General features: G+C 35.9%; 1 protein-coding gene across 3 annotated transcripts in view; it reads right to left on the reverse strand.

The window, feature by feature from the left end:
- Nucleotides 1-22656, reverse strand: part of VPS13C (vacuolar protein sorting 13 homolog C) — a 211164-nt gene that overhangs the window by 151253 nt on the left and 37255 nt on the right. For all 3 annotated transcript variants that reach the window (XR_007453840.1, XM_049613728.1, XM_049613729.1), the window contains exons 8-14: nt 19996-20055; nt 19126-19206; nt 17671-17728; nt 15820-15947; nt 13248-13354; nt 12534-12705; nt 11412-11474 (exon numbers count right to left, since the gene is read on the reverse strand). Coding sequence is in view for 2 of the 3 variants with exons in the window: in XM_049613728.1 (XP_049469685.1) it covers nt 11412-11474; nt 12534-12705; nt 13248-13354; nt 15820-15947; nt 17671-17728; nt 19126-19206; nt 19996-20055 (669 nt within the window). In the remaining variant the exon portion in view is untranslated. The remainder of the gene's footprint in view (nt 1-11411; nt 11475-12533; nt 12706-13247; nt 13355-15819; nt 15948-17670; nt 17729-19125; nt 19207-19995; nt 20056-22656) is intronic.

Here is a 22656-nt window from a genome sequence, read left to right on the forward strand (position 1 = left end):
TTTTTTTATTTTTTAATATATGAAATTTACTGTCAAATTGGTTTCCATACAACACCCAGTGCTCATCCCAAAAGGTGCCCTCCTCAATACCCATCACCCACCCTGCCCTCCCTCCCACCCTGCCCTCCCTCCCACCCCCCATCAACCCTCAGTTTGTTCTCAGTTTTTAACAGTCTCTTATGCTTTGGCTCTCTCCCACTCTAACCTCTTTTTTTTTTTTTTTTTCCTTCCCCTCCCCCATGGGTTTCTGTTATGTTTCTCAGGATCCACATAAGAGTGAAACCATATGGTATCTGTCTTTCTCTGTATGGCTTACTTCACTTAGCATCACACTCTCCAGTTCCATCCATGTTGCTACAAAAGGCCATATTTCATTTTTTCTCATTGCCACGTAGTATTCCATTGTGTATATAAACCACAATTTCTTTATCCATTCATCAGTTGATGGACATTTAGGCTCTTTCCATAATTTGGCTATTGTTGAGAGTGCCGCTATAAACATTGGGGTACAGGTGCCCCTATGCATCAATACTCCTGTATCCCACCTCACGCCAGTCAGAGTGGCCAAAATGAAGAAATCAGGAGACTATAGATGCTGGAGAGGATGTGGAGAAACAGGAACCCTCTTGCACTGTTGGTGGGAATGCAAATTGGTGCAGCCGCTCTGGAAAGCAGTGTGGAGGTTCCTCAGAAAATTAAAAATAGACCTACCCTATGACCCAGCAATAGCACTGCTAGGAATTTAACCGTAGAGATTCTTAAATACTGAGGACAAACTGAGGGTTGATGGGGGTCGGGGGGAGGGGAAAGTGGGTGATGGGCATTGAGGAAGGCACCTGTTGGGATGAGCACTGGGTGTTGTATGGAAACCAATTTGACAATAAATTTCATATAAGAAACAATAAAGATTAAAAAAAGAAATATAGTAAGGGTCTCAATATAAATATAGATATATAATATAAATATATACAAATATATAAATAAAAATAAATATATATAATTATAAATATCTAGAAAAATATAAAAAAATATATAAATATAAGTGAATAAAAATAAATAAATACATATAAATATAAATAAAAACATAAATAAAAACAGATAGCCTTTGAATCTCATTTTATTCTCTTCTCAGTAAATCCTGGCTTGATTTTCTGCTGCTCCTTTCAAATAGTAAAATATAGATGAATAACCAAAAAGTACACAACAGAAGGATAAATAGATTTAAGGGGATAAGTAATTTAGACTCTATCTTTTCATTCCCTGAATAAGTAAACTTTAATAATTTTCCCACCTTACGGGACACCCAGGTGACTCAGTCAGTTGAGTGTCTGAGTCTTGATTTAGGCTGAAGTCACGATCTCATGGTTCCTGGGATAGAGCCCCATGTCAGGCTCAAAGCTGACAGCACAGAGCCTGGTTGGGATTCTCTCCCTCCCTCTCTCTCTGACCCCTCCCCTGCTTGCATGCACACATATGCATCCTCTCTCTCTATCTCTCTCTCTCGAAATAAACTTAAAATAAAATCTCTAAAAAATAGTAGTAATTTTACCACTTAAAATATATAAAATTTGAAATTGGTAGTGACATGTTTCAAGGCTCCCTGTGTAACAAAAAGTGAAATACTCCAAAAGAGAAGATGAAAAAAAAAAAAAGGTGAATTAGTAAAGACAAGATGAAACTAAGTTAAGTAAGTTCTCTTTAATAACCAGACATTAAATAAATAAGGGAATACGTCTACGTCTGTGCACAAAACCGTCAAAGTTTCATCACTGACAGCTGAGCCATAACTACCTTTTGTCAAGCTTACCAATCCATTTTCAGCATTCGGAAATGTAATAAGTAAAAATATATACATTTGATTATTTTATATTCCATAGGATATAACATTTAACTTCTCTTGTCATAGAAGATTAATGTGCTATTTTATTTTTCATGACAATTAGAACTTTGACAAGTTATTTAACCTCTCTATACCTTCATTTGCTAATATAAATTGAAGACAGTAATAGTACTTTCCTCAGAATAGATACCCAGCAAACTATATCAACAAAACGGTAGCTATTATTTTTGTTTCTATTACAAAACTTTCTACTTTAAAACTTTTCATCAACACAAAGCTTCAGCAAAAGCAAATCAATTCTTAGCCACCAATATCTTGAGTTCACCTCAGACTTTGAAACAATATTATTAATTCAAGTGCGTGCTGTGTTTGTCTTTAACTTTGAGATATTTTTTGAGTGGAACTAACTCCATCATGTCCATAACAACATAAGTCCTAAGTGTTGAAATGTTAGTGAGAAGAGGCACTTGAAATAAAAAACAAGAAATAATAAAATTTGAAAGTGGTTTCAAAAAATTTCAAATGTAGCATTTAGATGCAGGCTACATAGTTCAACAGTAAGTTATGAATCTTTAAGACAAAGAAATCGTGCAACCTATGAATAGGGCTCTTCCTTTCAACAAAAAGCAGTGACAGAAGAGCACTATGACACCAATGATAATTCAGGAGACTAGGATAGTGCCTGAGAATGTAAAGAGTAAGTAGGGGAGAAATGTAACGTTTTTGTCACAAACCAGAGAGAAATGCATATGTTCAGGCCCTGTTTGAATCTGCAAAATGAAAGTAAATGGCAAATCAGCTACTGTGGATATTATCATAGCTCAGTGGTATCCAATCTTTGCTGTACTTAAGAATCACCAGGAGGGGCGCCTGGGTGGCGCAGTCGGTTAAGCGTCCGACTTCAGCCAGGTCACGATCTCACGGTCCGTGAGTTCGAGCCCCGCGTCAGGCTCTGGGCTGATGGCTCGGAGCCTGGAGCCTGTTTCCGATTCTGTGTCTCCCTCTCTCTCTGCCCCTCCCCCGTTCATGCTCTGTCTCTCTCTGTCCCAAAAATAAATTAAAAACGTTGAGAAAAAAAAAAATTTAAAAAAAAAAAAAAAGAATCACCAGGAAACAGGGGCGCCTGGGTGGCTCAGTTAACCAACTGAGTGTCCAATTTATGGCTCAGGTAACGATCTCGTTGTTCATGGATTCATGCCCCGCGTCAGGCTCTGTGCTGACAGGTCAGAGCCTGGAGCCTGCTTGGGATTCTGTGCCTCCCTCTCTCTGCCCCTCCCCCACTTGCACTCTGTCTCTTGCTCTCAAATATAAATAAAAACACTAAGATAAAAAAAAAGAATCATCAGGAAACTTTAACAAAAACAAAAACAGCAACAACAATGTCCGAGCCTCACCACAAACCAATTAAATCAAATCCTGAGGAAGTGGACTCCAGGCATTATTTGTTTTAATTCGCTAGGGATTCTAATGTGCAGCAGGATTCAGAACCACTGAGATAACCAGACAAGAGTTCCTCAACAACAGCAGAGATCATCAAGCTGGAAGTAGATGAAACTGAGCTATTTTCAGAAAAGACATCCAATTAAATGTATATCATCTAGATTTACGAACAGTTCTCTATAAATCTAAATAGAGGAATGGCTATACAATATTTGATATTTTATTACAGCCTTTTTAAACTAAACTGGGGCACCTGACTGGCTTAGTCAGTAGAATGGGCGACTCCTGATCTGGGGGTCATGAGTTCAAGACCCATGTTGAGTGTAGAGATTACTTTAAAAAAAATATTTTTTAATCTTTTTAATAACTAAACTAATTCAAAAAAGGGCAGGCACTAAATTTTTTTGTTACCATATTTTTTATCACTCATTAAAATTTTACTTTTTGATAAGAGAAAACATATTTTTCAGCTTTAAGGGAAAACATTTTTATTTTGAAAAATAAGTTAATCATTAAGGAATTTAAAAAATAAAATGTTGATACAGGACATTAAAATAATGTAGTGACCAACCCCAACATTCAACTTTTGCCCTCTCAAATCTCTAAATCCCTAACTAAAAAAAAAAAAAAAAAAGATACAGCCACTATTAGCACTGAAATCTTTGTAAAGCTGTGATCAGCATGTCACAGATTTTGAGGAATTTCAAAATAAACTGAAAATTTTAGACAATAAAGAGAAGACAGAAGTTAATTAATTAGAAAGCAGTAAAAATACTAATTTCAGGGGAACCTGTGTGGCTCAGTCTTTTTTTTTTTTTTATAAATTTCTTTTTATTTATTTATTTTTGAGAGAGAGAGAGAGAGAGAGAGAGAGAGAGAGAGAACAAGTAAGGGAAGGGCAGACAGAAAGAGGGACAGAGGATCTGAAGTGGGCTCTGCACGGACAGCAGAAAGCCCAATGTGGGGGTTGGACCCAAGAACCATGAGATCACGACCTGAGCTGAAGGCAGCCGCTTAACTGACTGAACCACTCAGGTGCCCCTGGGTGGCTCAGTCTTAAGGTTAAGCATCCAACTTTGGCTCAGGTCATGATCTCACGGTTCAGGGGTTCAAGCCCCACGTCGTAGTCTGTGCTGACAGTTCAGAGCCTGGAGCCTGCTTCAGATTCTGTATCTCCCTCTCTCTCTGCCCCTCCCCTGTGTATTCTTTCCTTCTCTCTCTCTCTCTCGCTCTCAAAAATAACTAATAAGCATTAAAAAAAATTTTAAAGATACTAATTTCAAACAGTGATAATGATTATGAAGAAAACAGCAAAATAAAAAAAATAGTGAAAAAAAACTTTCCTACATGTTGATGATTATCATTTAAAAAATACTTTCAAAAATGAGAGTTGACCTAGAAATACGTACATAGCATATACCAGTGTCTAATCTTTGGTCTTAATATTATATTATAATCACAACAGACATAACCACTAAGGCAAACTGAGGGAAGGGTACACAGGACCTCTGTGAAATATCTTTGCTTTACTTCTTGTGAATCTACAATTATTTCAAAGTAAAAAATCTCTTATCTATATGAGACCAAAAATGAATTGTAAAACGTATATGACCTAACATAAGGAGGGGTGCAGGACCCTTTCACTTTAATACCCCTCTGCTGTCTTCCCTTCCTGCCCTATGCAGTTAAGGGTCCATGGTAAGTAACTTCAGCCAATTCTCTGCCTCTATTTTAAATTCTGTGACCCTGTGGATTTTCCTTTACAATGAAAAAACTTTAGCCTTGGATGAAGCTACTTGCCTTTTCTTCATCTATATCCATCCCTTTATCCATGGCACTGAACAATAAACCCTTCCTTTGATTTTTAAGGAACTAGTAACTGATGTTCAGTACACCCACTTAAAGGTCAAGCAACTTAATGTAGAAAGGATTGAAATGATCTGTTGCTTTTGGCAAATCATTCCTTTAATTCATAGGAACAAGCCCAAGCACTATCAAATACCTTCTAACATACTCATACTCAAGGCGACGGCATGGCTCAGACAGTTAAGCATCAACTCTTGATTTTAGCTCAGGTCATGATGTCATGGCTGTGAGTTCCAGATCCACGTTGGGCTCCACGCTGAACGTGGAGTCGGCTTGGGATTCTCCCTCTTCGTCTTTCTCTGCCCTTCCCCTGCTTTCACTTGCTCTTTCAAAAGAAATAAACTTAAAAAAAAATACTCCTACTCCTGGACCCCAAAACTGCACCTTGGGGAACCTGCCCTTAAGAAAATAAGAAATGTGGGGCACCTGGGTGGCTCAGTTGGATAAACATCTGACTTAGGCTCAGGTCACAATCTTACGGTTCATGGGTCAAGCCCCGCGTCGGTCTCTGTGCTGACAGCTCAGAGCCTGGAGCCTGCCTGGGATTCTGTGCCTTCCTCCTTCTCTCTCTGACCCTAGCCCGCTCACACTTGATCCCTCTCAGTCTCTCAAAAACAAACAAACAAACATTAAAAAAAAAAAAAAAAAGAAAGAAAGTAAGAAATTTTTGAGAAAGCATGTAGACAAGGCTGTTCATTGTAGTGTCATTTATAATTAAATATAATCAGTGGGAAATAGTGAAGCAAATTCTGATATATGCACAGAATGGAATACTATTCAGTTGTTTAAAATTATGTTGGAGAAATTACTCTACGGGCATAAAAATGGAATGCTATAGTAAATTTTTTAAAAGAAAGAAAAGCAAGTTACAAAACCTTTTCTTAACTCCACATTCCCCACCAGTTACCATTCCATTGACCTGTTCTCTCCTTACAGTAAGGTATCACACTGTCAACACTCAATGTCTCCAATTCCTAGACATCCACTCTCTCTCATTCCTATTGTCTCTACCCACATTTTTCTATAAAAACTGCTCTTTAATTGATTTCTTTATTGCTAAATCCAACAATAAACTTTCAGTTCCATGGTGGCATAAGTCCTATATAGCCCATCCTTCACATTAATGAGTAAAAATTCTGAACAAAATATAAAAATCATCTACAACAGACTCTAAAAACTAAGCAAAGTAGGCAGATGCTAGATAGGAGTCAAAATTTGGAGAAATCATCTCCACCAGAATGAGCTACCCATGTTTTGTTGTTGTTGTTTTTGCATTTTCCCTCACATGTTGTGCCTACCCTCTTTCCCCCCTTAACTTTTCCCTCCTGAGGATGTTACTGCCTTTGGGCAGTCCCCTTCCCTTTAGTGCAGACATGACCTATGACCTGTTTCTAACCAACAGAATATGACAAAGGTGACAAGATGTATGTGACTATGTGCATGAAACTGTACCAGCTTTCTTGCTGGAATCTCTCTCTCTCCCTTTGAAAAAGCAAGCTGACGGGGCACCTGGGTGGCTCAGTCGGTCAGGCATCCAACTTCAGCTCAGGTCATGATTTTGTGGTTTGTGGGTTGGAGCCCCATGTCAGGCTCTGTGCTGATAACTCAGAGCCTGGAGCCTGCTTCGGATTCTGGGTCTCCCTCTCTCTCGGCCCCTCCCCTGCTCACACTCTGTCTCTCTCTCAAAAATAATAAATAAACATTTAAAAAATTAAAAAGAAAAAAAGGAAAAGCAAGCTGCCATCTTGTGGGCCATGTTAAGAAGCCCATCTGGCAAGGAAATGAAATGAAATGATGAGCTAAGGAGCACCCTCTACCCAACAGCCAACAAGAAATTGGAGTCCTACATCCCACAGGCATAAGGAACTAAAATCTGCCAACAAAAGCAGATCCTTCATCAGTGACACCCAGATGAAACCAGTTTCAGCCAACATCTTCATGGAAATATTTTGAGACCATAAGCAGAGATCTCAGGTAACAAGCTATACCTGAACTTCTGACTCACAGAAACTCTGAGATAATTGTGCATTGCTTTAAGTCACCAGCTTTAAGCCACAGAAAACTACTTCACACGGCTGTACCCTGAGTAAGGGCCTCAGCCATGGAGCACTGAAGAGGCACAGGTAGCTAAACCCCTGAAAGAAACTCCATAGGCTGGCCAAGGAATGAGAAAATGAAGTCCATGAAAACCAGAGAAGATGAGGGAAATACCAGGGGCAGAAGAGCCAGGGAATGGATTATCTCTTAATTCTGTGTATGAACCTGCACAAATTTCAGTCTAACCCAAGCTCCCCGTGTATGAAAGTGACCTAAACAAAAGGGGCAAAGATATAAAGACCTGCACAAGTCTCCAACTAACTCCTCTACTATTCATGTACAAAATGGACCCAAACCAATGACATATCCAGCATGGAGCCTGACACAGGGCTCAATCTCATGGCATTGAGATCATGACCTGAGCCAAAAGCAAGAGTTGGACACTTCAGTGACTGAGCCACCCAGGTGCTGGGTATGGATCCAATGGTCAGATAACCTCAATGCTGAAACCAGCAGAGAACCGTTATAGTTTCTGCTAGATGATATGAAAGGAAAGACACTTGAAATGACTAAAAAGATTAGAACTTTCAGTAGAGAAATGGGAACTATAAAAAGGAACTCAATATGAGTTTTAGACCTGAAAAACATATTATTTGAAGGAAAAACTCCTAGGATGGGCTCAACAGTAAAATAGGGATGATAGAGAAAAATATAATCTTGAAGACGTACCAATAGAAATAATCCAATTCAAAGAACAGAGAGTAAAAAGATTGATTAAAAAAATGAACAAAGCCTCAGAGATTTGTGGCGTATCAAAAGGTCTCATATATATGTATATATGTATATATGTACACATTTGTGTGTATGTGTATAGAACTTGAATCCAAGAAGGAAAGAAGAAATCTAGACCAAAAATTATTTCAACACAGGTTTGAATTACACAGCTCCACTTATACATAGATTTTTTTCTATATATGTACAGTGCCATAAATATATTGTCCTTATGATTTTCTTAAGAACATTTTCTTTTCCCTAGCTTACTTTGAGAGTACAGTATAGAATACATATAACATAAAAAATATGTGTTAACCAACTGTTGATGTTATCAATAAGGCTTCTGGTCAACAGCAGACTATTAGTGGTTACCTTTTGGGGGAGTCTAAAGTTAATGAAGATTTTTTACAGTGTAGGGGGTCCCTAACTCCTGTATTGTTCAAGGGTCGGCTGTGTGTGAGTGTGTGTGTGTGTGTGTGTATAAAACTGGGAGTCCTAGACAGAAAAAAGAAAGGAATGTGATCAAAAATTATTTGAGGAAATAATGGCTGAAACATCTCATATTTTGGTAAATCTAATGGTCAATTCTCAGTCCTCAGCTCAGTTGACCAATCAGATGCATCTGTCACATATGATCACTCCCTCTTGCTTGCAATTCTTTCTTCACTTGACTTTGAGGATATTAGTCATAGAGCTTCCCAACTACATCCCTGGCAACTCCTCCATGATCAACTTTGTTGATTCTCATCTCTCTGACCTGTAACAATAGAATGCTTTGGGTCTTTGGAGTACTCCCCTAGCTACTCTAATTTCCGAGGTGATCTCATCTGATGTCACGGCTTTAAATACCATCTATGTACTGACAACTCCGAAATGTATATACCTAGCACAGATTTCTCTTCTCAACTATAAATTTATGTATCCAACTGTCTACTCCATACATCCACAACTTTATTTAAAAGATAGCTAAACTTAATAGGTCCCAAACTGAATTCTTCATCTCTCCCACCTCACCCAAGCTTATTCCATCCAGACTTCCCGATCTCATTTCATGGAAACTTCATCTTTCCAACTGCGACAGGCCAAAATCTCTAAAGTCATCTCCAATTTCTCTGTTATAACCCGTATCTAATCAGTTGGGAAATATTAGCTCTATGTTCAAATTCTATCCAGAATCTGACCTTTTCTCATCACCTCCATTGCAACCACTCTCAGCCATTATCTCTCACCTCAAATATTTCAACAGCATCCTAACTGATCTCCCTATTTTCACCCTTGTTCTCCTTTTTACACAAAAGAGCAGACTGAGTGAATTTTAAAACATAAGTTAGACTGTATCATTCCATTCTCAAAATGGCTCCCTAATTCAGAGTAAAGGTCAAATTCACACAATTACTTATAAGACCCTAACAATCTGGCACCCTCTCCAACTCCCATAAGCACCCCTCCTACTCCTCCACTATGTTCCACTCTGACCTTGCTAACGACCACTCTCCTCTCTCTCACCACTCAGTTAGTTCCGTGAGTGAACCAGATAGTCACCTCAAAACTTTTCAGCTTGCTATATTCTTTCTGTCTGGTACACTTTTCCCTCAGAAAGCATTCTGGTTGATTCCCTCACATTCTTCAGGTGTTTGCTTAAATGTTTCCTTCTTAGTGAGGCTTTCCGTGACCACCCTATTTAAAATTGCAACCCTCATCATCATTACTGCCTGGCCCCAGTGATATATTCCTTTTCTGTATGCCCTTCAACTTTATTTTTATTTATGTTTTTATTATCTTTCTTTCTACTAGAATGTAAGTAAGGGATTTTTGTTCTGTTAATTTCTGTATGCTAATACAAATGATGATGATGATGAATGAAAAAAAATCACTTATTTACTAATTACTATGTGCCAAGCACTCAGTAGTCTAAGTGCTTTACATGGATTATCATGTACTCCTCAAAGTAACCCTGTGATGTACATACTATGAATTAATCCTATTTTACAAATCAGGAAACTGAGGCAATGAGAGATGAAAGAGCTAGCCCAAGATCATGCAAGTAGGCAAAGCTGGGATTAGAATCTAGACCATCTGACTCCAGAGTCCACACTCTTAACCATGATGCTAGTAAAATAGGCACTCAATGAGTACTTACTAAGTAAATGAATGAATAGGCGTGTGCTTTAATCCCATTTAAAAATGTGGGGCACCAGGGCAACTCAGTCAGTTAAGCGTCCAACTTCGGCCCAGGTCACGATCTCATGGCTTGTGGGCTTGTGGGTTCAAACACTGCGTTGGGCTCTGTGCTGACAGCTCAGAGCCTGGAGCCTGCTTCAGATTCTGTGTGTGTGTGTCTCTCCCTGCCCCTCCCCCAATCTCTCTCTCTCTCTCTCTCTCTCAAAAATAAACGTAAAAAAATTTTTTTTGAATATGAGTATGTGTACAGAGATCTATAAATATCAAAAAGACTAAAAAATATACAAAAAATTATCAACTGTAGGTATATTCAGTGTGAGATAATAGCTGTTTCTATTTTATTTCTTTGTATATCTTTATTTCCTAACTTTCCTACAGTGAGTTGTATTGTACTTGCAATTTATTTTTTTTTTAATTATCAAAAATGTCATGTTACAGAATAGGATTGACATGGAACAATGGAGACATGCCATTATTGGTAGGATATGCCAAGTGGGATAAGTCGGCATGAATTGTGAAATATAAACAGACTGATTCCAATTATGGTAAAAAAGAAAAGAAGTAAGAGAAGGAGAGAAGGAGGAAGGGAAAGAAGAAGGAAGGAAGGGAGGGAGGGAAAAGGAAACAAGGCAAAGACAAAGTGAAGGGACGGGGGATAAAGAGCAAACTTAAGTCAGCACTTAGGCATGGGAGAAAAACTGCAAGACTGTGTGTCAAAATGTTAACAGCAGCATTCTGTGTTGCTAGGATTACAGACAACTTTTATTTACTTTCTTTTGGGGAGTTTCAAATTTTTTGTCATAAAATTAAAATTAAACTTTCTTTTGGGGAGTTTCAAATTTTTTGTCATAAAATTAAAATTAAAATTAAAATTTCGGTTAGGTGTCCAACTTGGGCTCAGGCCATGATCTCACTGTCTGTGAGTTCGAGCCCCACGTCAAGCTCCGTGCTGACAGCTCAGAGCCTGGAGCCTACGTTGGATTCTGTGTCTCTCTCATTCTCTCTGCACCTCCCCCACTTGCGCTCTGTCTCTCTCTCAAAAATAAAATAAAAACATTAAAAAAAATTTTTTAGAAATTAAAATTTTTTGCCCTTTCATGTTAATGTGTTCTTTCCAATGTTCCAATTTTTTCTCCTGAGACCAAATGAAGGCACGAAAACTCAACCTTTATACTTGAATAAATCCCCTGAAACCTAAGACTTCCTGATCTTAAGTTTACAGGAGTAATAGTAACATGTTTAAAACACAAAATGAGCAAATAAACATTATTACCTCAACTTGTGCTTGTTGCCTTGCTAAAATTATGTTAAAAACATCTAGAGTCTTCTCCAAATCCTATAAAATACAAAGAGACACTTGTAAACAAGAAAAATGGCATTAGATTAAAAAAATTTTTATTCTAAGATTTCTAGGCTTATCCAGTCCATGAATAAACAGTAATTGTGATCTCATGTAAGTGTAAGTATAAAAATACAATATGAAAGTAAGAATTTTAATAAGATCATTACAGATACAAGAATATTTAGGAGAGAGGCTTCTTTTAGGTATTATCCTTATGGTTCTTACTTCTGACTCACTCTAGTCTATAGTATTTTATAACGATTGTACTATAAAACACAAAATTTAAGAATGCAAAATTCTATAAATCCACAAGAAGCTAAAGTAGAAAATGACTTGGGGAATTTAAATAAAAGTATGTAAGAATCTAATATGTATTGGTGACCTGTGTATTAGGTATTCTATGTGTTATTTCATGCAATTCTCAGAACTCTGTAAGACAGATCCTGTTTCCATTTTATACATGAGAACATCAGACCTCAGATTCTGAGAAACTTGATCCTTTTTCTAATATATAATATTAGTGATTCTCATGTATTTCAGAATAATGGGAACTCAATTAATTCTTTACATTATGAATTTGTGGCAGAAGTAGTCATATAATCAAGACCAGATGATATTAAGCAACTTATATACTCAGAGTCGTGTTTCTCTATTTTTCCAAAGGGATTCCTATTTTAAGCAATAAGAGCTATTTTTTTTTATAAATAATATTTTGAGCTCCTAAAAAAAGCCAGTAACAAAACTAATAACATATATCTAGCTAATAATAAATATATATTTGAACAGCTCTGCTACTAATTTTCTAAACATTATTATAAAAAAACCAAGCCATTTCTCCCAATAGTTTCTAGTAACCACATTTTATCTGACATTAGGATGGAAAAGAAAGATTTGTTTAAAGAAGAAAAAACTGAAAAAAAAACTCTGCATTTTTTCAAAAAAAGATCAGTCCTATTCTTCCTAAAATTATATTTTATATTTATAATTTAGAAAAATTAACACTGAAGGATGATTTAACAAGTAATAGCTTTCACTAATACATGCAAAATATACCTGAATTTGTTTCTGTATTTCTTCTGGGACTTTAGTCTGGGTTAGCTTACTTTTGTAGGCACTTTTATAACTCTTGAGCAACTGCCTGTGTTTTTTTATGTTACTCCATGACCACATCTGTGTGTACCTTCTTATATGAACTTCAAGAACAGAATCAATTGCATATTTCCACCTGCAAATCAAATTTTAATGTACATTTGAATACAAAGGTTTAAGAAAAAAAGCAGGAAAATGGCTTTGACTTTTGGATCTACACTGTTACATTTTTGTGTTCTTATTAACCATTCTCCTATAAGAGCTCAGCAATAATATTTCAATTGTCCAGTACAATTCTCTGACATAAACAGATTACAAAATGAGCAAACAACTCCAAGAAGAGGGTATGTCAAAGCAAAATCATAAAGACACAAAATGACATGTTATGCAAAATGAATACTATCCCAATATGGTTCTAACATTGAGCCCATGGACAATAAGACCAAAAAATGATTAAAGTCTTAATGCTAAGTGGAAAATTCAGTAATACTCTAAAAGCAAGAGTACAAGAGAATGTGTTTACAAAAAATTAACAAAGACATAATACAAAAGATATCCTTTTCATGTCTAATAAAGAAAAAAAGTGGTTTCATCACATGGCTTTAAAGGTCTCTTAAATCTGAGAGTTCCTAACTCTATTATATATTTCTCAAAAAAAAAAAAAAAATTCTAACTTACCATTGTCGACCATTGGTATGAAGTGGTAAATAAGGCTTATATTTTCTGTAAGGGGCATTTCTAGCCATATAATCCAATGACTCCAAAAGGTCAATCATACTTAAGTACTATTAAAACAAAAATACAGTTATAATTATTACATTTCACACATGGATAAACACCATATTTTATTATATTTTCAGTCTCGTAAGACTCCAACTTCCTTGAAATAATGACGATCATGGTTGCTTGTTAATATATTTCATCAAATTGGGGCACCTGGGTGGCTCAGTCGGTTAAGCGTCCAACTCTTGATTTTGGCTCAGATCATGATATTACATTTCATGGGTTCCAGTCACTGAACCAGCTACACGCTGACAGCATGGAGCCTGCTTGGGATCCTCTCTCTCTCCCTCTCTCTCTGCCCCTCCCCTGCTCATGCTCTCTCTCAAGATAAACTTTAAAATATACGCTATATATATGTGTGTGTGTGTATATATATGTACATATATATGTATATACGTATATACACACACACACACATATACATATATATTGTATATATATATAAAATATATTTTTTTTAATCAAATTTAAGACACCATCAATTGTAAGTTGTAACATAATTTTTAAGTTCCACTAATAAAAAGAAAAAAAAAAACAATGCTGCCAATTAAAACTGGCATACCATCCATAATAATAATACATCCTATATTCAAATATGCTAAAGTGTAAGATAAAGGCACATCTTAGAAACAACCAAACACACTATCTATAACTAGTGACCTGGAACATGATTGTTCCTAAAACTACATATTTTCCTCTGGACCATCATTTCAGCATTGACTATCTATGAGCTGATTTGAAAATGGCTCCAGAAAATCATTATAAAACTAAAGCAAGATAAACGTATTTAATTGTCCATCTTATCACCAATACAACTCTGCAAGTACCAGGTAAGCAATTCAAATGAAGGGAAACACACACACACAACATGACTGTAGATAAGATAAAGAAAGGGGCAAATCTAGCTATTTCTTCTGTTTTTCTTAACACATTTTTACCAATTGGTTACCACATGGTTATTCACCACTTACAGTATGGATAGTCCGAACTTACATGTATTGTAAGTTTAAAATACACCCTAGATTTCAAAGACTTAGGAAAAACAAAAGGATGTAAAATATCTTAACAATGTTTTATACTGATTACATGCAGAAATGATAATATTTCAGGTATGCTAGCTTAAATGGAATGTTACTAATTTTACTAACAAATTTCATCTTTTCTTTTTACTTTGCTAATGTAACAACTAGAAAATCTTAAACTAATTTTAAATTACATTAAAATTTTAAATTAAATTTTAGGGGCGCCTGGGTGGCGCAGTCGGTTAAGCGTCCGACTTCAGCCAGGTCACGATCTCGCGGTCCGTGAGTTCGAGCCCCGCGTCAGGCTCTGGGCTGATGGCTCGGAGCCTGGAGCCTGTTTCCGATTCTGTGTCTCCCTCTCTCTCTGCCCCTCCCCCGTTCATGCTCTGTCTCTCTCTGTCCCAAAAATAAATTAAAAACGTTGAAAAAAAAAAAAAAAAAAAAGTTAAATTTTAAATTACATATACAACCTGAATGACAGTAATCCCCTCCTTATCCACAGGAAACATGTTCTAAGACCCCAAGCGGATGCCTGAAACCATGGATAGTACTGAACCCTACATATGCTATGCTTTTCCTTTACACATATACTTCTAATAAAGTTTAATTTATAAATTAGGCACAACAAGAGATTAACAACAATAATAGAAGAGAATAATTATAACAAGATGCTGTAATAAAAGTTAAGTGAATGTGGTGTGTGTTTCTCTCTCAAAATATCCTATTGTTCTGCATTCACTCTTCCTCTTATGATAAAATGCCTAATGATGATACAAAGTGAGGTGAATGATACAGGCACTGTGACATAGAACTGGGACACTAGTGACCTTCTGATGATACATCAGAAGAAAGGTCATCTGCTTGGAGACCACAGTTGACCCGTGTAAGCAAAACCAAGGAGAAGGAAACCGTGGAGAAGGGGAGACTACTGTACATTCTTATTGGACTGCACTGAGCTAAAAGTCATTTAGCTAAATAAATCCCTGGTCCTCCCTTCATTTTCAGTTCTCCAGGTCTGCTACCCAAACTCCCCGTGCATGTAACCAAATGAGAAACAAATGATGGAAGAAAAAGCTGCCAACATAAGCTATTCTAAAAATTAAGTAGACAATATTTAATACGAATATGTCTATTAAAATTTGAGGAAGAAAAAACACATTAAAATCTTCCATCAACAAATGAGAATTAAATAGGAATAACGTCATTTTCTGTAACTTGGTAAGGTACTCTACCAAGAAGGAAAAGATCACATAAAATGAAGGAAATATTTTTTTTAATTTGATATTTATTTTCTTAAAAAAAAAATACACACACACACACGTGTAAATATATAAAAGAACCACCAGAGCATTGGAGAGGAGCATCAGAGAAGGAATAATCGCAAAGGACAAATGAAGTTGAGATTCAAAGCTTATCAAAGCTAGAAATGTCCACCTGAATCCTACCTGAGGTTTAGTCAATTCAACAGCAATATTCTGTACTTCTATGTTCCCGTCAAGTTTGGGTGTTTTCAGCTCTGTTTCCGCATAAGGATTCATGAAGAGCTTTGCAGAAGCTGATATTGGCTGGAAAACTTTCATCACATGGGAAGACATAAGATATGTTTATAAGCCTTTACAAATGAACAACTATAAATAATTATGAAAACACTATTCTGAAAGTACAGAAAAATGACTAAAATATGTAAAAAATGTAACAAAAAACACTACCAAAAAATATTTAAGCATCTACTTATCTGCATAACATCGACTATAAGTTAAATGGGGATCTCTAAGGAGGAAATTGTACTCCTATGCTTCTAAGTAAAAATGCACAAAATAGTAGACCATCTGCTCTTGGTTATTCTGGCTATATAAAATTAGGCTTCTCTTCCTTACTATGAGACATTTAAAGATTTTATTATTCATTAAAAATATTATACAAGGTAGGAAACAAAATTTGATTATTTGTCTTAATCAATGGCAGAATTTAGAACAGAATCATGAATGAAATTCATATTACCAAGAAAAAAACTGCTTACCACTTTACAATTTTCAAAATTATCATTACATATACAATCTTAGAATCAAATAAAGAAAATATTCCTGAAGTTAAGAACCAGCATGAAAAGACATATTAGGTAAGATGACAGGGCAAAGTAATATATTTAACTGTGAACAGTATCGAAGTTAGATAAATTGTGATATCGTACAGCATTTACAATTGCATAAGATTGTATAAAATTTTTAACTTATTTAAAGGTTATTTACAAGTGGAGGATACCACTTATAAATGAGGTTGTAGATTTCTCTAAAATAGTTCTTTCACGTATGAAACTAAACACTTTCATCTGAAAACATCATTATCATTAAATGGAGAGGTCTATGAACATAAAGAGAAAGTGCCAACTCTTACATCATGGCAGTCAGCTATAAAATATGAAGAAAACGAGAGTAAACCACAGTAATATAGAATATGCAAGAAGATGAGCATGAAAGCTCAGCACAAACACAAAGGGGTGTACTAAATTTAACACAAAACAAAACAAAAGCCTCTTTAGAATGAAACTAAAATGGAGAAAACAGCATAAATAAATAAACAGGCTCGTTTGTTATAGGGCTATTGAAAAATAAGTAAAGGTGAGGGTGCCGAGAATTAGAAAAGCCCAGTTAGAAAATCTCTATGGGGGCACCTGGAGGACTCAGTAGGTTAAGTGTCTGACTCTTAGTTTTGGCTCAGGTCATGACCTCACGGTTCATGGGATCAAGCCCCATGTTGGGCTCTGTACTGACAGTGCAGAGCCTGCTTGGGATTCTCTCTCTCTCGCTCTCTTTCTGTCCTTCCCCTGCTCACACACACACAGTCTCTGTCTTTCTCTTTCTCTCAAAATAAACAAACAAATAAATAAATAACTCTAGAATCGTTGGTTTGTCATAACACTGCAATAGTGACATGGTAGGGTTGACCATGAGAATACCAAAATCTCAGAAACTGAGTTATTAAACAAAGAAAACCTAATGCCCCAAACAAACGTGATAACAAGGTAAAAAGAAAACAGGGAGGTCAAGGGTGTTTAGTCATTGGGAATGAACTACAGATGTACTTCCCTCCTCTCTCTTACTCTCCCGTGGTATGTATATGTCATAACCTATTCCTAAACACTTAGGTATAATCCAAATAGGCTATATTATAAAACTAAAATATAAAATCCATACTTTTGTCTTGTCAAAGTAACTTTACCACAAAAAGTATATTATGGCAGAGTATTTAAATCTACGCTTTCTATAATATGAAGTAAAACTTTTACCATTACTTACTATATTGATGATTTGCAGGTATATTGCTACTTGTAAGAATTCCACTTTTCAGCTGATCCTAAACAAAAATTTGAGGATGAGAATGAAAAGAAATACACACATATTCATCTACACATGGGGGGGAAATGTTGTTCTTAAATCAGTATCTTTATTTTCCTCTTTTTAATTAGTAGTCCACAAGAAAAGCACACTGAGCATTATTTATGGGTATATTTCTTAGAAAAAATATAAAAGTAGATAATTTTTTAAAATTCTAAGTATCTAGGTTGCCTGGGTGGCTCAGTCGCTGAAGCATCTGATTTCAGCTCAAGTCTTGATCTGGCAGTTCATGGGTTCCAGCCCCGCATCAGGCTCTGTGCTGACAGCCTGCTTTGGATTCTGTGTCTCCCTCTTTCTCTGCCCCTCCCCCACTCACGCTCTGCCTCTCTCTCTCAAAAATAAATACCATTAAATCAATGAAAAATAAAATAAAATAAAATTCTAAATATTTAAAAATGTTATAGTATTATGTTCCCCTCTGACTAAAAAAGAAACAACAACTGGGGGGGGGGGGTGGCGGGGAGGTGCCTGGATGGCCCAGTTGGTTAAGCATCAGACTTGGGCTCAGGTCATGATCTCACGGTTCATGTGTTCCGGAGCCGCATCGGGCTCTGTGCTGACAGCTCAGAGCCTGGAGCCTGCTTCCGATTCTGTGTCTCCCTCTCTCTCTGCCCCTCCCCCATTCATGCTCTGTCTCTCTCTCTCAAAAATAAATAAACATTAAAAAAATTTTTAAAAAAAAAACAAACTAAACATCCATGAACTGAGATCTTAAACACTTTCTAGACAAAGGTAAATTATTTGCTACAATATCTTTCTGAGAAATAAGAGAATCTTGTAATTAAAGTTCAGAAAATTCAACTGTTCTTCCTTTTCCCTCTTAGTAAATAAAAATGACTAAGACTAACTTAGCACACTGAAGTTTTGAATTGACCTTTCACTGTTCAGGAAATCATCATCACAAATGTTTACAACATTTGCTAAGGTCAACTACACTTCAATTAAAAAAAAGTGCTAAGAAGATGTTCTTTAGCTCTGAAAGGTATCATCTTTCCTTACAATACTCTTCAAGTAATCGTTCTGACGTGAAACACCACAATGTAACCAGAATGCCATCAAAATGTGAGTGTAAAAAACCGGAAATGAAGTTTTAATGTAATAGCATAGGTTATTATTTCACTGTGTAGTGAATGGTTTCACAAAGATCTTCAAAAATACCAGTTTATTTTTTGAAGTTTATTTATTTTAAATAAAAATTTAAAAAAAAAGAGTGGATTCCAAAAACTGTATTTCACAATTCTGGTATAGTTAAATACAACTTAAACAAAAGACTATATCCTGTTCTCCTTCAGCACTTCTTATGTTAAAAAAAGTTTAGGGAGTGTAGTGAGCTCTTCAGGCATAAACTGAAATTACCAAGATCTGTTCCTTCGATCCCTGGTAAGACATGCCGCAGTTTACATTCCAGTAGGCACTAAGACTATCAAGTCGTACAAGCTGTAAAAGAAAAATCAAAGAGGTCAAGCAACTAACACATTAAAATTATGAAGCAATATTAAAAGATTATTCTCATATTCACCCTAACATTATCCAATTGCCATTTTGAGCTTTTAAAGAAAAAACTTAAGCAAATATGGGGAAAACATAATCATGTTATTCATGGACTTTATTATTAACCTTAGCATTTGGTAAATTGTGCTTCCGGCAACACTATTTCCAAGGAAATTCGTTCATTCAGTTATCAAATATTAATTGATAATTTACTATTTAACAGGCCTTGTACATGTTTTGTTGAATAAGAAAGACATGATTCCACCAATGGACAGGAATGGCTGTTTAGAGGGAGGGGTGAGGGGAGGAGAATCTAGAACAACAAGGTGGGGAAAGCTACAAATTCACAATGTTTATTAGCATATTTAAAGTATTGTGAAGTCCTGTGGTTTAAAACAAAATGAAACATACCGTTTAATTATGTACAGCTTAGTACTTCCATCAGTAATCTTGACCAGAGAATATTTTTTCTATAAATCTAATATCTCAATTACCTAATGCTCCACAAAATACATTTGGAAAATATTAATTTTTCTGATTCCTTTTGCTAGGGGAAGAACCTAAACCTCAGAAAAGGTAAGTGATCACAGAAGGTCACACAGTAAGCAGAGCCAAAACCAGGCCCTACACTTCAGTCACTCTTCAATGGCACATTGGGCTCCATCAAGGTTTCAAAAAAAATATGTTAAGTGTGTGTTCCTACAAAAATAACAAATTCTTAATCCAGTCTAATACCTTGTATATAATTTTTTCTGCTTCATTTAATATGCATGGAGTCCAATGTTCATTTGCAGTCTAAAAGAAATAAAGAATAACTGTGAAACATAGTATATATATCATAAAACATTTATATGTATAAACTATTAAATATTATTTAATATTATTAAATAATTATTAAATATATTTATATATTTTAAATATTTAATATTTAAATATTAAATAATTATTTAATAATAATTATTAAAATATTTATAAACTATGTCAAAATAACTTAGACAAAAGAAAAGACATCTGGCTAATGTTCACTACTGTTACCTGTTCCCTTACATATCTATTTGACAAAATCAAAGGAATGGTGAAAATAGAATTGAGGAGGTTCTAATTTAACCAAGTTCATTCATCCAGAAAATTAAGAGTTGCTAGTTGTCTAAACTATGTGTCTGTGTGGAAGGAATTGGATATGAATAAATGACTAAAAAAAAAAAAAAAAGCTAGCCTATGAGATAGTGAATAAGAAGGCCCATATTCTTTTAAAAGATCAAATAAATAGTTCTTGCAAAATAGGAAGAAAACCACGAGAATATGGAAATCACAGCATGACCGTGTTTCTAGAAAGTCAGCATAGTCAGTTAAGGCCAAATGCCACCATGAGATAAACTAAAACTAATTTATTGAGCAGTCAGGGCATTACTGATGGACTTGTCAAGAACAATTTCAGAGGCACAGCAGAGTCAGTACGTCGGGTAGTGAGTCAGCAGGCAGTAAGGAAACAAAGATGGTAAAGGTAGAGAATTCTCTCAGAAAGTTAGAAAGAGGCAAAAGAGAAGGCAGCGGTTAGATGGGGCCTAAGTGGGGTGGGAGAAGGTTCAGGAGGCCCTTTTAATTTTATTGTAAAAGACCTGAGGGGCACCTGGCTGGCTCAGTCCGAAGAGTGTGTGACTCTTAAACTCAGGGTCATGAGTTCAAGCCCCATGTTGGGGGTAGAGATTACTTAAAAAAAAAAAAAATTAAAAAAATCTTAAAGGGGCGCCTGGGTGGCTCAGTCGGTTAAGCGGCCGACTTCGGCTCAGCTCATGATCTCACGGTCCGTGAGTTCGAGCCCCGCGTCGGGCTCTGTGCTGACAGCTCAGAGCCTGAAGCCTGTTTCAGATTCTGTGTCTCCCTCTCTCTGACCCTCCCCCCTTCATGCTCTGTCTCTCTCTGTCTCAAAAATAAATAAAAGTTAAAAAAAAAAAATTAAAAAAAATCTTAAAAAAAAAACATTTCCACAGTGTTGCAAATGGCAAGATTTCATTTTTTTCATTGCCAAGCAATACTGCATTGTATATGTATATACCACATCTTCTTTATCCATTCAATCAAGTGATGGACATTTGGGCTCTGGGTGTTTTATGTAAGTAATGAATCACAGGAAATCTACTCCCAAAGCCAAGAGCACACCATATACACTGTATGTTAGCTAACTTGACAATAAATTATATTAAAAAATTTTTTTTTAGTTTTAAAAACTGCAAAATTAAAGAAACAAAAAAAAAAAAAAACACCCAGACTTGCATGTGTTTAAATGCTTACAGGAAGGAGTGGAAGGAGGGGAAAGGGTGGGGAGGAAGAGAGTTGAAGCTTTAGGAAAAAGAAAATTTATGGAAAGAAAGAAAGAAGTGATGAAAAGAGGCAGAGAGAGAGGAAGGAAAAAAGCTCCTAAGGACATGGAGAAGATGGGATCCAGATCAGAGGTGGGAAGATCACCTTAAATATAAGAGTTCAATTGTAACTGGAAAGATGGAAAAAAGGATTGGTATGGATACAGAAAGAGCTAAGTTTGGGATTATTGTTGTTATTAAAGTCAGTGTAATAGTTGAAGCAAAAAATTACTGAGCCAGACATGTCCCAAATGCTTTACACAAACTATTTCCTTTAATCATCACAAAAACTCTAAAATAAAAGTACTATTTTATCAGTGAATGAATGAAGGTTAGACAGAAGGAGACCATCATGGTAACCAGTAAAATAATGTTTCAGGTGTTCTAATAAAATATAATAGGGGGCGTAAAAGAAGAACAATAAATTCTAAGAGGAAACTGAGAAAGGAATTGGAAAGACAAGGTAATATCTAACATAAGAATTAAAACCTGAACAGGATCGTCAAGGAGACAAAGAGAAGAAAGTAATACAGGCAAAGAAAATGGTATGAAGAGTCTGAGCAAAGATATAGAGAATCAAACAACAGTATACACTAAGGAAACTACATATCATTTGTATGCACTAGTGGGCCTCTTTATCAGTCAATGGGAAGTACATGACTAAATTGTATTTTGTGTTTTGTCGGTTAGAAGCTCAACGTAAAATACTGTGCTCATTTATGACTAATATTGTTAGTCTAGTTTTTCCGGAGCAATTATCTCTAGTCTCTGTTATTGTAGATTTCATTTTTCATCAAGAGCTACTTAAAATTCATCTTGGAAAGAAGCAGAGGTAAACAGTATAATAAACAGTAGCTTCCTTGGTTCCCTTAAATTTGTTCATCCAGGTTTTCTGTTTTGTTTTTTTTCCCCCAATGTTTCTGCTTTGGTCTTCAATTTGTTGTATATCTCTGTTTCTCCATATGGAAATATTATTCTTAAGGCCTCAATGGAACCATGTCCTTTTTTCTGTTTCTCCCCTTCTCTTTCATTTTGC

This window comes from Panthera uncia (genome assembly GCF_023721935.1).
Source record: "Panthera uncia isolate 11264 chromosome B3 unlocalized genomic scaffold, Puncia_PCG_1.0 HiC_scaffold_1, whole genome shotgun sequence".
Lineage (NCBI taxonomy): Eukaryota > Metazoa > Chordata > Mammalia > Carnivora > Felidae > Panthera > Panthera uncia.